At 41.3% G+C, this 13,391-nt stretch overlaps 1 protein-coding gene across 1 annotated transcript in view; it reads right to left on the bottom strand.

Moving 5' to 3' along the window:
• Positions 1–1,436: 1,436 nt before the first annotated feature.
• The window catches only part of LOC118840811 (cocaine esterase-like), a 29,997-nt gene continuing 18,042 nt past the window's right edge, over positions 1,437–13,391 (bottom strand). The window contains exons 8-13 of the mRNA XM_036748162.1: positions 9,985–10,125; positions 7,673–7,747; positions 6,334–6,481; positions 4,854–4,976; positions 2,586–2,664; positions 1,437–1,730 (exon numbers count right to left, since the gene is read on the bottom strand). Of these exons, the coding sequence (XP_036604057.1) occupies positions 1,547–1,730; positions 2,586–2,664; positions 4,854–4,976; positions 6,334–6,481; positions 7,673–7,747; positions 9,985–10,125 (750 nt within the window). The 3' untranslated portion in view covers positions 1,437–1,546. The remainder of the gene's footprint in view (positions 1,731–2,585; positions 2,665–4,853; positions 4,977–6,333; positions 6,482–7,672; positions 7,748–9,984; positions 10,126–13,391) is intronic.

The following is a 13,391-nucleotide window of genomic DNA, read 5'->3' as shown; positions in this document are numbered from 1 at the left end:
GTGGGTGTGGATTGGTAACTAAGGTGGGTCCTAAGGTGGGGCTAACTGAGGGGAGGTGCTAACTCCAGAGCCAATCATAGGAGCCTAAGTTCTGGTCATTCAGATGATGTCTGAAATGCTTTAAGAAGAGAAGACAGAGCCATCTGTGCAGGGCTCTCACTCCTATGACAAATAGTTGGGCTGTGCAGATGTCCTTGTAGCTATCAGGTGAAAGTGTATTGTTTGTCCTGCCATGTAAAAGCAAACTGGTTTCACTGTTTAAAGTCTATTGTTTAAAGTCTAAAGCATTTGCCAAACAAATAACTGTGTGCCAAGTCCCATCATATTTCTGGATCCTTTCTATTAAGGTAACAGTATCTGGAACAGCAAAGTACAAGGGCAGAGTCACTTTATTCAATTGTCTATAATCCACTGTCATTCTCCACATTCCATCTGACTTTTGTACTGGCCATACAGGATTGTTCCATGGACTGGTTGTAGGGACTAACACTCCTGCTTCAACATATTCCTTTATAGTATTAGCAATTTTATTTTGTCCACCTGGCACATGATACTGCTTCAAAGTAATTACTTTAGAAGGTTCAGGTAAAGTGAATGGGTCCATTTTTACTTTTCCCACTAAAACTGTATTAATTCCTATCTTCCTTACTGCAAATTGATATCCCTCAGATAAATTTAGAGTCATACCTTTCACTACATCTATTCTAATAATGTATTCAGAAATAGGTACAGTGACCACAGTGTATTCTTTCTCAGGCAATTGTCTAATTTTCATCATCAGTTTGACATGTTTGGCTGATATTTCAGCCCCTTCTAGTCCTGTGATGGTAATAGGAGTTCCATGCCTAAATTTGTCAGAATTTCCATAAATCAAGGTGGCCTCTGCCTCAGTGTCTATCAGTGCCCTAGTTACAGTATTTGATCCATTTTTCCAATATATAGTTAGATTAATATGGGGTCTGTAATCCTGTCTGTTTCTTTAATCTGAACTAGGGCTTGGCCTATTCCCTAGTCTCCTTGAAGGTATGACTCACTCGGATACAAGGCTTCAAGATCTATAGGATTTGTAGGGACAGTTCTTATTCCTCTATTCCCTTTGCTATTCAGTCCCTTATCTCGGTATATTTTGTATAGCTTATCATTTGGAATACCATCTATTCTTCTAAAATTTACCCCTGCTTTCAATAGAGCAGTAAACATTTCTCTTCTTGTCACACTGAATCTGCTGCCTATGTATCCTTCTCTCCTGAGGAAATTTATCATTTCCCCAGTCTCCCAAGTCACTTAACTGTGAAATCTTATCCAGCACCTCTGAAAGAGGGTTCCCTACATCTGCAATCAGCAAAGTCAGAATCACAGTATATCAATGTCTTTTTTTCCTTCTGGATATCATTCAAATCCTTCTGCCATAGCAGTAATGAGTGAGAGTCAAAATATTTCACTGAAAGCTGCATTTATCCTTTAATTCAGATCAAGGAATTGCTCAAAGGAAAGGATTGGGTGTAATTTGTCTGCAACAATTATAAAAATAGTTATGCTTAGGGAATCACAACTCTACTCGGGATTTTTGGGGCTGTAATTCCTTCATCTTCTGAGGCAAAGTTTTGGTCCAGAACTCAAACTCATCCTTCTTCAGGCTCTTTCCCACAGACAACTGCAAATTCAGTTGTAGGTACTCTTCATTTTGGCCATAGACTGGCCAGTGAAAAAGGTCTCCACCATTTGGGTCCCTGGGAGGAAAAAACCAAACATTTAGAGCTGAAAGGGGCCACTCTGTTGCCAAGTCTAGCAAGCAACCATCAGCTCAGTCTGAGAACCAAGAAACAAGAATGAAAGTAAGGGTCAGCTGACAGTGGTAGCACCCATAGGGAGAATTGTTCACATATCCTTAATCAGTTTGGTCTTAATCTTTCATGTTGAGTGTTTCTAATGTATCCAAGGTCCAAAACGTGAAAAGACTCACTTTGGGAATAAGGAGGCAAGTCAGGAATTAAACTCATATCATTGGACTCCTTTTCAATGGGGCAGCTAGGTGGCACAGTGGATAGAGCCACACCTGGAGTCAGGAAGACCTAAGTTCAAATCCAGCCTCAGATACTAATTTGCTGTGTGATCCTGGACAAATCACTTAGCCTTCTTTGCCTCTGTTTCCTCATTTATAGAATGGGCTGGAGAAGGAAATGGCAAACTGTTCCAGTATCTCTGCCAAGAAAACTCTAGAGGGGGACACAAAGAATCAAACACAACAACACAGGACTCCAAATCCAGGGCTCTTTCCACTACTATCTGTCCTAATGTTTCCCAAGGGGGAAGAGAAGTCATTGAGCCTCAAGGGTGGTGGTGTGGGCCAAGAGAATTGCTGATCACTCTTGTTTTCCTTTCAAGATGCCCATTTGTAGGATGAGTCTGCCAGAGCAACAACCCCTCAACCCTGGCCATTAACTTGGGGAATGGCTACAATGTTCACAAGAACTTGCCTTTAGGTTGAAATAACTTTTTTGCTGAACAAATTTCAATCAGGGAGCTCTATGTAAGTGGGAAACTACCCCACAGGGAACCCATTGGGAAAGCAGCAGCTTTCTCACCCATGACGAGCAAAGTTTGCCCAGTAGCTCATTATCCTGTGGCTCAGGAGTTTTTCTTCTTCTGTTGCCTCTCCTAAAACTAGGAACAGAAAAAGAAACATCTTGGTTAAGGTTAAAATGCAGGATCAAAGGCCTCACTCCTTTCCTCTAGTCCCCAACCCCAACCACGTAGTCAGTCCTGCTTTAGCCACTGAATTTATCTTCTTCCAATAGTCTCCTTCTTGTCACTCCCCTCCCAGAGGACCTCCTTGGGCTTCTTTTGGCCTACTCTGTCCAACTCCATAACTGAGAATCTCCCCAAAAAACAAAGTAGTCCAGCTGGAGTGGAAATCAGAAAGATCTGAGGTCTAAGTCAGCCTCAGAAGCTAACTAGATGACTGACCCAGTGCAAGTCACTTAACCTCTATCTGCCTTTGCTTCTTTGTTTGAAAAATGGGGATAATAATAGCCTCTGTGCCCCAGGGTTGTGGGGAGGGCAAAAAAAGAGAGATAACATTTACAGAGGACTTTACAAAGCTTCTAAAAGTGTTACATAAATGCTAGCTATCATTATATTTGTATTATTATATACTTATTACAATATATATTGCGATAATAATAAAGTATCTTATATTGTAATTTTATAATTACATGTTTACTATATGTAATTATAATAATGGTGTGATTGTTATAAAAATTATTTATAGTAATATGTATTACTATTCTAATCTAAAATAGCAGGGCACAAGCTCTGCTAGATACAAGTCTTTGCATATGTCCCCTGCCCCAGACAGTGCGGGCCATTCAAGACCCCTGCCTGGGGCAGTGCAGACAGGCTCAGCAGCAGCAGCTGGCCCATGAGGTCAACATTTCATTGGCAGCGGCAAGTCATGATGGAGATAAAGGTGTAAAATGGCCTTCCAGTTCTGCCAGTACAGGAGCAAGGAGGTAAAAATAGGGAGAAAAGACATCCAAAAACACAGATTTGGGGCCATCTGCAAACATTAACTCCAAAGATTGCTAAATGTGAGACTTTTGTCCAACAATCAACAAATGGATGCACTGGTAGAGAAAATGAATCAAGAGTAACTGGAGAAAAATGAGGGAGAGAGGAAGAGAAGAAAAGGAAGGGAGAGGGAGGGAAGGCTTCCAAATTGGGCAGATCCTCTCTGTAGGATTTATGGAAGTACAAAGAAAAGAATCACCCAGGACTAGATAGTGTGACAGGTTAGGGTCTACATCAGAGAAGAGATGAGCAAGTGCATTACTGAGATTACCGGGCCATTGACATATGGAAATGTGTTCTTTGCATTCCTGCCTCATCTTCCCTTCTGGGGAGTCAACTCCAGGAAGTCAGAGATTGCATCTTATTTATATCTTTCTGTCTTCCCCAGAGTAGAACAGAGAGCTCTGTGTGTTGGATATGCTTCATCATGTAAACTGAACTGAACAGAATAGCTGATTCATTCTCCTGATGCAGTTCACCAGAACAATCAAGGGGACTTCCAAGGCTGACCCCTTAATCTCCAATCACTACATCAACCAGGTAACTACTAATTGTCTCCTCTATCCCCAGCACTGTGCCAAGGGTTGAAGATACAAATACAAAGAATAAAAAAGAAAAACCAAAGCTCTTCTCAGGCAGCTGAGCCCCTATTCAGGGCCTCCTGGGGGAAATGGAGAGGGAAGAAAGAACACTTGGTTGGGGCTTAGACCTGCTAGTTCTGTGATATTAGTTAAGTCTTTTCCTCTCTCTGAACTCCAGTTTCCTCTTCTGTACAACAAACACAATACCTCCCTTCCCCACACTGAGACCCTCACAAGTTATTTGGAAAGATCAAATAGCAGCTAGATGACAGGTGCATTGGGTGCGGAACATGGAAAGAAGAAAGCAGGAGTTCAGATCTTGACTCAGACCCTTAACTAGCTCTGGGACTGTTGGCTAGCCAAGTCACCTTTCTCAGCCTCATTTTCTTCATCTATGAAATGGGGATAGCACCAGCACATACTTCACAAGGCTGTTCTGAGGCTATCAAATGAGAATGGCACACATGAAGCTCTTTGTGAACCTTCAGCAGTATAGAAATGCTAGCTAATTTTAGCTATTGTTATTATCATTATTAAATGGGCTGATGCATGGGAAGGTGCTTTGTGGAAAGGTAAGGCATTTTATTCATTTTGTTGTCAGAGAGAGTAAGGCAGATGATGGAGATGGCAGGACGGAGCCCATGGGATTCTGCCCCCTCTGCTCCCCACCCCAAGCCACAGCTTCCCATCTCCATTGCTTACAAGGCAGTCCAAAGACAAAAGGAACATCATCACTGTGGTCAGCTTTCACAAAATCCGGCTTCACTCCATTGAACATGCTTGGTCTATGCTGAAATTCGTAAAAGTAGACCGGAGAGCTGGGACCTAGGCAAACATGAGAAACAGCCATGGTTATTGACACATTGTACACAGAGCAGGGACACGTGCCAGGGGCCCCTTCCTTTGGGGTGGATGTGCTGGTAGCTGGTCATTTACAGGCAAGCTCCTGAAGGACAGCCCCTTAAATACTGTCCCAGAGCCTTACTGTGAGGCAGGACAAGTGCTGGGTCTGGTGTAACAGGACCTGGGTTGGAATCCTGGCCCTGCTCATGACTGACTCCAAATCCTTGTGGGAATCCTTTTACTTCTCTGAGGCTGATTTTTCAACTGGAAGGTGGAGATAGTAATCTCTATCCTGTCTACCCCAAGGGAAGGGGAGGAGAGGAGAATAAGCATTTATTATTCAGTTGTTTTCCACTCCATGTGATCTCATTTGGAGTTTATTTGGCAAAGATACTGAAGTGGTTTCCCATCTCTTTTTCTGGAGCATTTTACAAATGAGGAAACTGAGGAAAAAGGGGTGAAGTGACTTGCCCAAAGTCACACAGCTATTAAGTGTCTGAGGCCAGATTTGAACTCAGGAAGAAGAGTCTTACTGACTCCAGCGAGCCCTCAATCCACTATGCCCCCTAACTGTACTTGAATAAGCATTCATAGAGTACCTACTTTGTGCCAGACACTGTGCTAAATGCTTTACAAATATTATCACATTGGAACCTCACAACAACCTTGAGCTGCTATTATCTTTTTCAGTTTATAGTTGAGGAAACTGAGGAAAACAGAGGTTAAAAGACTTCCTCAGGATCACACAGGTGGAAGGTGTCCGAGCCCAGATTTAAACTCAGGTCTTCCTGACTCCAGGTACATGTTGTATCCACTGGGATGAGATTGTTGTGAGGATCCGGGGGACAGTGGATGTAAAGTGGTTTGTACCAATAAAACCCTCTAGCAGGGGTTCTTGGATTTATTTTTAGTTGAGCACTTTGATAACTCGATTTCAATGTAATTGGTTTTCTATCCTATGTATTTTATTTTATACATTTAAAAACATTACTCTGGAAGGAATCTGTAACTTTCCTTGGATCAAAGGGGTCCATGATGCATAAGCACAAAGAAGTTAAGAACATCTACTAATAGAAATTTGGGTCATTATTTATTATCATTTTTATTATCATTTGCATACAATGGTCACAGAGTCCCCCACAATCCCATTCTCAGTTTAGGGAGGGGGAGGAGGGAACAAGAAGGAAAGTGAAGAGAGGTTTAACCAATCAGGAAGGTATAATAGCAAAGCCAGAAGCAGGAGCCTCCTTCTGCATGAGGATATGGCTGCTGTACATGCATTGGCCGAGAGAGGAGACATTCTTACACTGATTCTGAAAAGGGTCCATGCTATACTTACTGTGTTGATACTTGGCCACTTTGAGGGAAGGAATAACAAACATCATATCCCCCATCATTTCCTGAAATTGAGCTCGACATTCTCCAGGGTCCTCAGTATCTCTGAAATACTCTTCCATCATCAAATGCACAAGCTCAGGAGGAAAACCCTATGGGAGATCCAGGAGGAAACAGAGTAACAGGAAAATCACCTTCCCTGGCAGTGGATTGTTTGGGGATCTTTGTTGGTTGATTGTAAGGAATAAGGAAGGGAGCTAGGCACACAGTAGATAAAGCACTGGCCCTAGAGTCAGGAGGATCTCAGTTCAGATCTAACCTGTGACATGTATTAGCTATGTAACCCTGGGCAAGTCACTGAATCTTGTTTGCCTCAGTTCCTCATCTGAAAAATGAGCTGGAGAATGAAATGGCAAACCACTCCAGTATCTTTGCCAAGAAAACTCCCCAAAAGGTCAAAACAAATTCAGACATGACTCATCAACTAAACAATCACAAGGAATAATCCCACACAAGTTTGCCTGCTATTCACACGACCTGGTCTCGTTAGATCCCTTTACAACCTCCCCACCAGGGCCTGCTCTTTCAGGGCTAAATTCCTCAAGAAGATACTAGACAAATAGTTGTTGGGCCTGCTGTAGAAGGGATGTGGGGTTCAAGGGAAGGACAGAGCTACATGGAATCTCTAGGGACACTTTCCACTCCATGACCATGAAAGAAGAAAGTCAGAAGGTGGAAGGACCTTCATTGGCTCCCTCCTAAACTGTTTCAATGGTCTCCTGATTGGTCCCTGTGCCTGAGATGTCTCTCCACTCCAATCTATCCTCTACTCTTCTGCCAAAGTGATTTTCCAAGCATTCATCTGACCATTTTACTTCCCTTCCCCAACTAAATTAATTCTAGTGGATGCCCATGATGTCTAGGATTAAGTATCAACTCTTCTGTTTGGTATTTACAGCTTTGAACAACGTGGCCCCATCCAGCCTTCTTCTACCTGATGACGTCCTCACACTCTGTGCTCCAGATGCTGACTTGCTAGCTCCTCACACTTCCCATTCCAGCTCTCATCTCCACACCTATGCATTGGCAAGACTCAACTCAGACAATCCTATCTATAGAACATCTTTCTTGGATCTTCCCTCCTCCAGCTGCTAGGGCCTGACCTCTCCCCCAAGATTTGCTTTCTGTATATTTCCCACCTATCTCTGGATGTGCATCTTATCTCCCTGATAGAATGTAAGTTTCTCAAGGGCAGGGACTGTTTCACTTTGTCCCTGTGTATAAACCAGTTCCTGCTACATAATATGTGCCCTAAAAAAAAGTTTGATTAACTGGTATCTCACCACAAATGGACTTTGCATTGCTGATTGGATACTGTTTTTATCCATGTTTTCCTTAAATCCAGAGATGTCCATTTCCTGTGTAGAAAAAAAAATGGCTCACTGTGAATATTCTTTAGAACTTTATGAAATTTATGCATTTTTTAAACAAATCTAATCCAAGGAAGTAATTTTACCCTTTAAGGAGGAGCTAGTGCCATGGATTTGTTTAGGAACTACTGAATAATGCCCAATACACACTGAACAATATGCAAGATGTTTTGCAGAATGGCTAACAAAGTGGTGGGTAATGCCTAAAATATAATAAACATTGGTCATAATGACCAGTGGCCCTAGATAATGGCTGGTGCTTAATGTAATATATTATGTTAGATACGATGCAGGCAGATTTCTATTTTTCTGACTCATGTAAATAGACCTGCTTCACATGCATATGCTTACGGAGGCAGCTGACAAATTGTTGTTAATATCATGTCATATTTAAAATTAATATTGACCCAATGGCATTGAGATATGATGATTTGAAGTCCATTGGACTAGGCCTGGTCTCACATTAGGAGGCCCAGGCTGCAGTCCCAACTGTGACTGGGGTTAAATCATTTGATTTCTGGGGACAAAGTGGGGATAAATATCTTAATGGTCCCTACCTCACAGTAGGTACATTGAAAGAAATTTTTTGTGAACTATTAAGTACTATGTTAATATCAGCTAATATTACTCAATGTTCACTTAAAATAAAGAGACAATGTACCTAGGTGACACAGTGGACAGAGCACAGGATCTGGAGTCAGGATGACCTTTGTTCAAATTGATCCTCAAATACTTACTAAGTGTGTGACCCTGGGCAAGTCACTTAACCCTGATTGCCTCCAAAAATTAAAGAAAAAACTAAAAAATTAAAAGAAACCAAAATAATTGGAATTATAGAGGATACTGTAACCAAAAGGGGACAAGATCTACCTTCCTATATTTCTGAGCAGCTTTGCATATGAAATGAGTCATCCATAGAGAAAATAACCAAAGGTTGAATCACTTCCAATTCTTCAAGGGAAGACAGTTCAGGGTAACTTTTTTAATTTTAAAAAAGGCAAATTTACAGAGAACACAAATTCAGGAGGGCCAGATAACATATGGATCATGGAGTCAGGATCCAAAAAAAGGACCTGACAGGCTGGAATCTTGGACTGATCCAACTAGGATCAGACTTAATAGGGACAAAGTCTTACAATCTCAAGATGAAGGAGGCATGGTTAAGTAGCACTTCATTTGAAAAAGATCTAGGAATTTTGTTGAACCACAAGCCCATAAGGAGGCAACAGGGTAATAAGGCAACCTAAAAAGCAAAGAGGTGCTGGGGATTGTTAAGAGAGGCACAGCTTCCAAGAATAAGGAGGTGAGAGTGCCTTTGTGCTCTGCCCTGGGGAGGCTACAGTTATCCCTTCCACATTGCAAATTTCTTTATCATGGTTTCAATATATTGTGAATAGGCATAAGAAATTAAATGGGAATTTTGGGGCAGTTTTGTGAAAATTGCAGACAACAGGCAAAGGGCAGCTGATACCACAGAAAAAGTTAAGAAACACAGGAATGCATCAAAAATATGTATAGTATTGTATAATGTCAACATTATGTTATCCTTTAACACATTAATAATAATTCAGCCTTCTTCTCTGGTACAAAGGGCAGGAGGACAAAAAAATTATATGGATTTTCCAGAAGGCAAGGGCACTGTACCCCCAATCCCAACAATATTCAAAGAATAAGTGTATATCAAGAATCTTTTGTTCACTTCTGAACATCACATCTGAGGCAAAAAAATAAAGAAGCTGAAAAAGGACTCATGGTCTTGCCAAATAGGGATGGGTTGAAGGAACTTCCATTGCTGGTCTAAGGAAAAAACTTGTCTGCAGGAGCAGACACGATCATTGTCTTTAACTGTCTGGTGGATGGTCACCTGGAAGAGGCATTTAACTAATGCCATTCATCCTAAGGGCAATGCTGGGAACAACAGGTAGAAGTTGAAAAAGAAGAAAAATTACACTTGATATCATGATGGCCTGTCCTACCATGAGAGCCTAAAGGTAGAAGGAGCTGCCTCAAGAGGCAGTGGATTTTCCCCTCTGGGAGATCTTCAAGCAGAGTCTGGATGTCCATTTGTCCGGCAAGTTATATAAGGGACTCTCCTTCAACTCTGGCTTACACTCCATGGCCACCATGGTCCTGACTAACTCGGAAAGTCTGTGATTCTTTAGAGAAGCATAATTTGTCAAGATCAGAAAGAAGCTCATACAGAAGAGGAAATCCTAGAATCTTACCACAGGAATAACCCAGCCAAATTCGTGGTTGTTGTTACCGATGATGGAAGGGATGTGGTGGAACTCTCCCGCAGCCAGCAACTCTTCAGGGTGTTTGGGGAAGAATTGCCCATCAACTACACTAGGGATCATCTTGAAATGCTAAAGAAAGAAGCAGGAAAAAAGAAAAGAATATTTAAGTCTATCTCCATAATCTCCCTTCCAAGTATCACTATCATATCATTCTCATTTTTATCATCTTATATGAAATACTTTTTATCACTTACTTGGAATCTGGGGGTTTTTTGGAGGCAATGAGGGTTAAGTGACTTGCCCACGATCACACAGCTACTAAGTGTCTTTGGTCACATTGGAACTCAGGTCCTCCTGACTGTAAGGCCATGTCTCTCTCCACTGTACAACCTAGCAGTTCCCACTTATCTGGACTCTTGCAACAGTCTCCAAACTGGTCTCTATGTCTCTGCCTATAATTTATATCACACACACACACACACACACACGCACAAGCACATGCACATGCACACATACATACACCCTTATATAAAGTTATCAGGAAAAAGTATGAATTTGACTGGAGACTTGAACAGAGTAAAGCTTTTGAAGACACTAAAGCTGCTATACAATTGGCTCTGGATTTATGGCCTATGCAAAGTGGACCAGTGGAATTACAAGTGACTATACAGGATGACTATGAGAATTGGAGTTTACTGTAGAAACAACAAAGCCAAAGTGTACCCTTAGAATTTTGGTCAAGGAAAGTACCTTCATCTGGGTTACAATATACACCTTTTGAAAAGCAGTTGTTAGCTGCATATTGGGCTTTGGTAGAGACTGAACAACTGACTTGAGCCATGAAGGGATATAAGGGCCTGGAATCCCTATTATGATTTGGATAATGAGTGCCCAAGCACCTCACAGAATTGGACATGTGCAGGAGGCTAGCATAATTAAATGGAAATGGTATATTCAGAATAGATCAAAAACAGGCAAAAGAGGAGTTTCTGCTCTACATGAATCCATCTCTAGAATTGACCCTGATGGAAATGACAAACACTCTGAACCAAGGCAACAGTTGGTATAATCTTTGGTAAAATGGAATGATGGATATGATGGACTGACTGAAGAACAGAAGAAACATGCGTGGATTACTGATGGGATAGCAAAATATTTGGGCCATAAAAGACATTGGAAAGCAGTAGTCTATAACCCACATACTGAGGGGACTTTTGAAAGTACTGGGATAGGTGGAAGTAGTCAATATGCTGAACTTGATGACGTCCTCAGTACATCAAGCTATCAAAACAGAGAAAGGAGGACAGTGTCATGTATTCACTGATTCATGGGCAGTAGTGTTTCAACAATCCAGCTAGCAGCTGTTGTGGGGGTGAAAGCCCAAAAACAAGAACGCTACCAGCACGCTGCAAAAGCACAGGTTCTTTTGATCTGCTTAACTAAGGAAAGCAAGGTTAAGGGGTTGGCAAGCTTACTTTAATTAAGCACACAAATATCATTCACTTAGTTCAGGGGGAAAAGCCAGCACACTGAACTTCAGAGCAAAATACAAACAAATTACAAACATCAACAGACAGACCCAATACAATTCATAGTTACCAACATCTAGGTTCAGCCCGGAAGCTCAGAACAAGGGCTGGCCCAGAGTCACGCATGCCACCACTGCTGTGGGTAAGAGCTCCAAAGAAGAGAAAGCCGACCCCTGGTTTTATATCTTTTTCAGCGTCAGGGGTGAGTCACACATGCCACTCACCCACATGACCTAAAATCGTCACAAAGAGGCGACTTAAACCCATGTGGTCTAAGAGCCTCTGATGTCCCAAACCTATCACTCAAACTCATTTGTAAACTAAGCCCTCCCCTGAGTTAGCCCCACCTTGGGCCCCACCTTAGTTACCAATCCACACCCACATAGGTTTTACACCTAATAGGGGTTTGGGCCTGGGGCTTAGCACCTAGTAAGGCTCAATGAAATACACTGAATTACTCAAAGGAAACAAACCAAACTCTTCAAGGGCACTTGTTGAACTAAGTGCTAAGAGCCCATTTTGCTTAGCAACACAAGTAGCTAATGGGTTAACTACACGGATGTCAATGTGGGAAAACCAAACTTGGGGATTCATGGTAAACAAGTTTATGGCAAAGAACTATGGGAAGATATATGGAACTGTCTTTGGTTACTAATTTGTCAGTTTTTCATGTAGATGCTCACATGCCCCTTGCTATGCCAGACCATGAGTACAATGCACATGCTGGTTGACTAGCAAAGATTGATACTGAATATATTGTCCCTACTCCAACACCAACTGATGATCTGGTACTAGCAAAATGGTCCACCAAATGACTGGACATTTTGGGGTCTAGGCCACATGCCAGAGGGCACAAAATTGAGGTATTAGTATCTCTTATTCATTGTTAAAGCAAGTAACAGAGGAATGTCATATATGTCAATTGGAGAAGGAATGAACTGTTCCTCAACTAGTAACTGGAGAAATAGCAAGGGGAAAAGTTCCAGCCCAGATTTGGCAGATAGATTACATCGGACCACTACCCCAAGATAAAGGATGCAAATTTATATATACTTGTGTTAACACCTATTCAGGTGCATTGGTGGCTTGTCCTTATAAGAATGCAAACCAGAAGAACATCTGTAAAAATCTAGATATTATAAGTTTATATTATGGAACCCCAATGCAGATTCAAAGTGACAACAGGTCCCATTTCAAAGGCAATGAGATGAAGAGATATCATGTATTGAACAACATAGAGTGGATATATCATATTCCATGTTATCCACAAGCATCTGGGTTGATAGAAAGAATGAATGAAGTGTTGAAAGAACAGTTAAGGAAGTTAAGTTCTAATAATTTGTATCAACATTGGAGGGATAGTTCGTTGCCTACTTTATGTAATTTGAATTAATAGACCATTAGGAGGAAGCACACCTCTAGCCAGAACGATGACCCCAAATCTGCAAATTAGAAAAGAGCAAACACAGACAATGCAAAATATTGAGTATTCAACTGTGAGGGAAGATGTCTAAGGATGCCTGGTTTTGCAGGATATGATTTACATTGTTTGGAGAACTTTTGTTTGGATAGAAAAGAGACAAGAAAAATCTCTACTGGGATATGTATGTGAATCTCTAAGAATCATTTTTCATGGATATAACCCAAAACAGGATTAGCTGCTCAAGGAATACATGTATTGGCTGGAGTAATAGATTCTAGTTATCAAGGAGAAATTATGTGACACTCCAGAATTTGGGTCAAGAACCTATATAGTTGGGTAAAAATGACAGAATACTTCAATTGATTATTATTCCTTGTGAAACAGTGCTTCTTGTGAAAACTGACCCTCCTTCCAAAATAACTATCAGAGGAAAGGAAGGATTT

The sequence above is a fragment of the Trichosurus vulpecula genome, chromosome 3 (assembly GCF_011100635.1).
Source record: "Trichosurus vulpecula isolate mTriVul1 chromosome 3, mTriVul1.pri, whole genome shotgun sequence".
In the NCBI taxonomy this organism is placed as follows: Eukaryota; Metazoa; Chordata; class Mammalia; order Diprotodontia; family Phalangeridae; genus Trichosurus; species Trichosurus vulpecula.
Note: the sequence above shows the minus strand (reverse complement) of the source record. Positions and strands in the feature narration are given on the sequence as shown.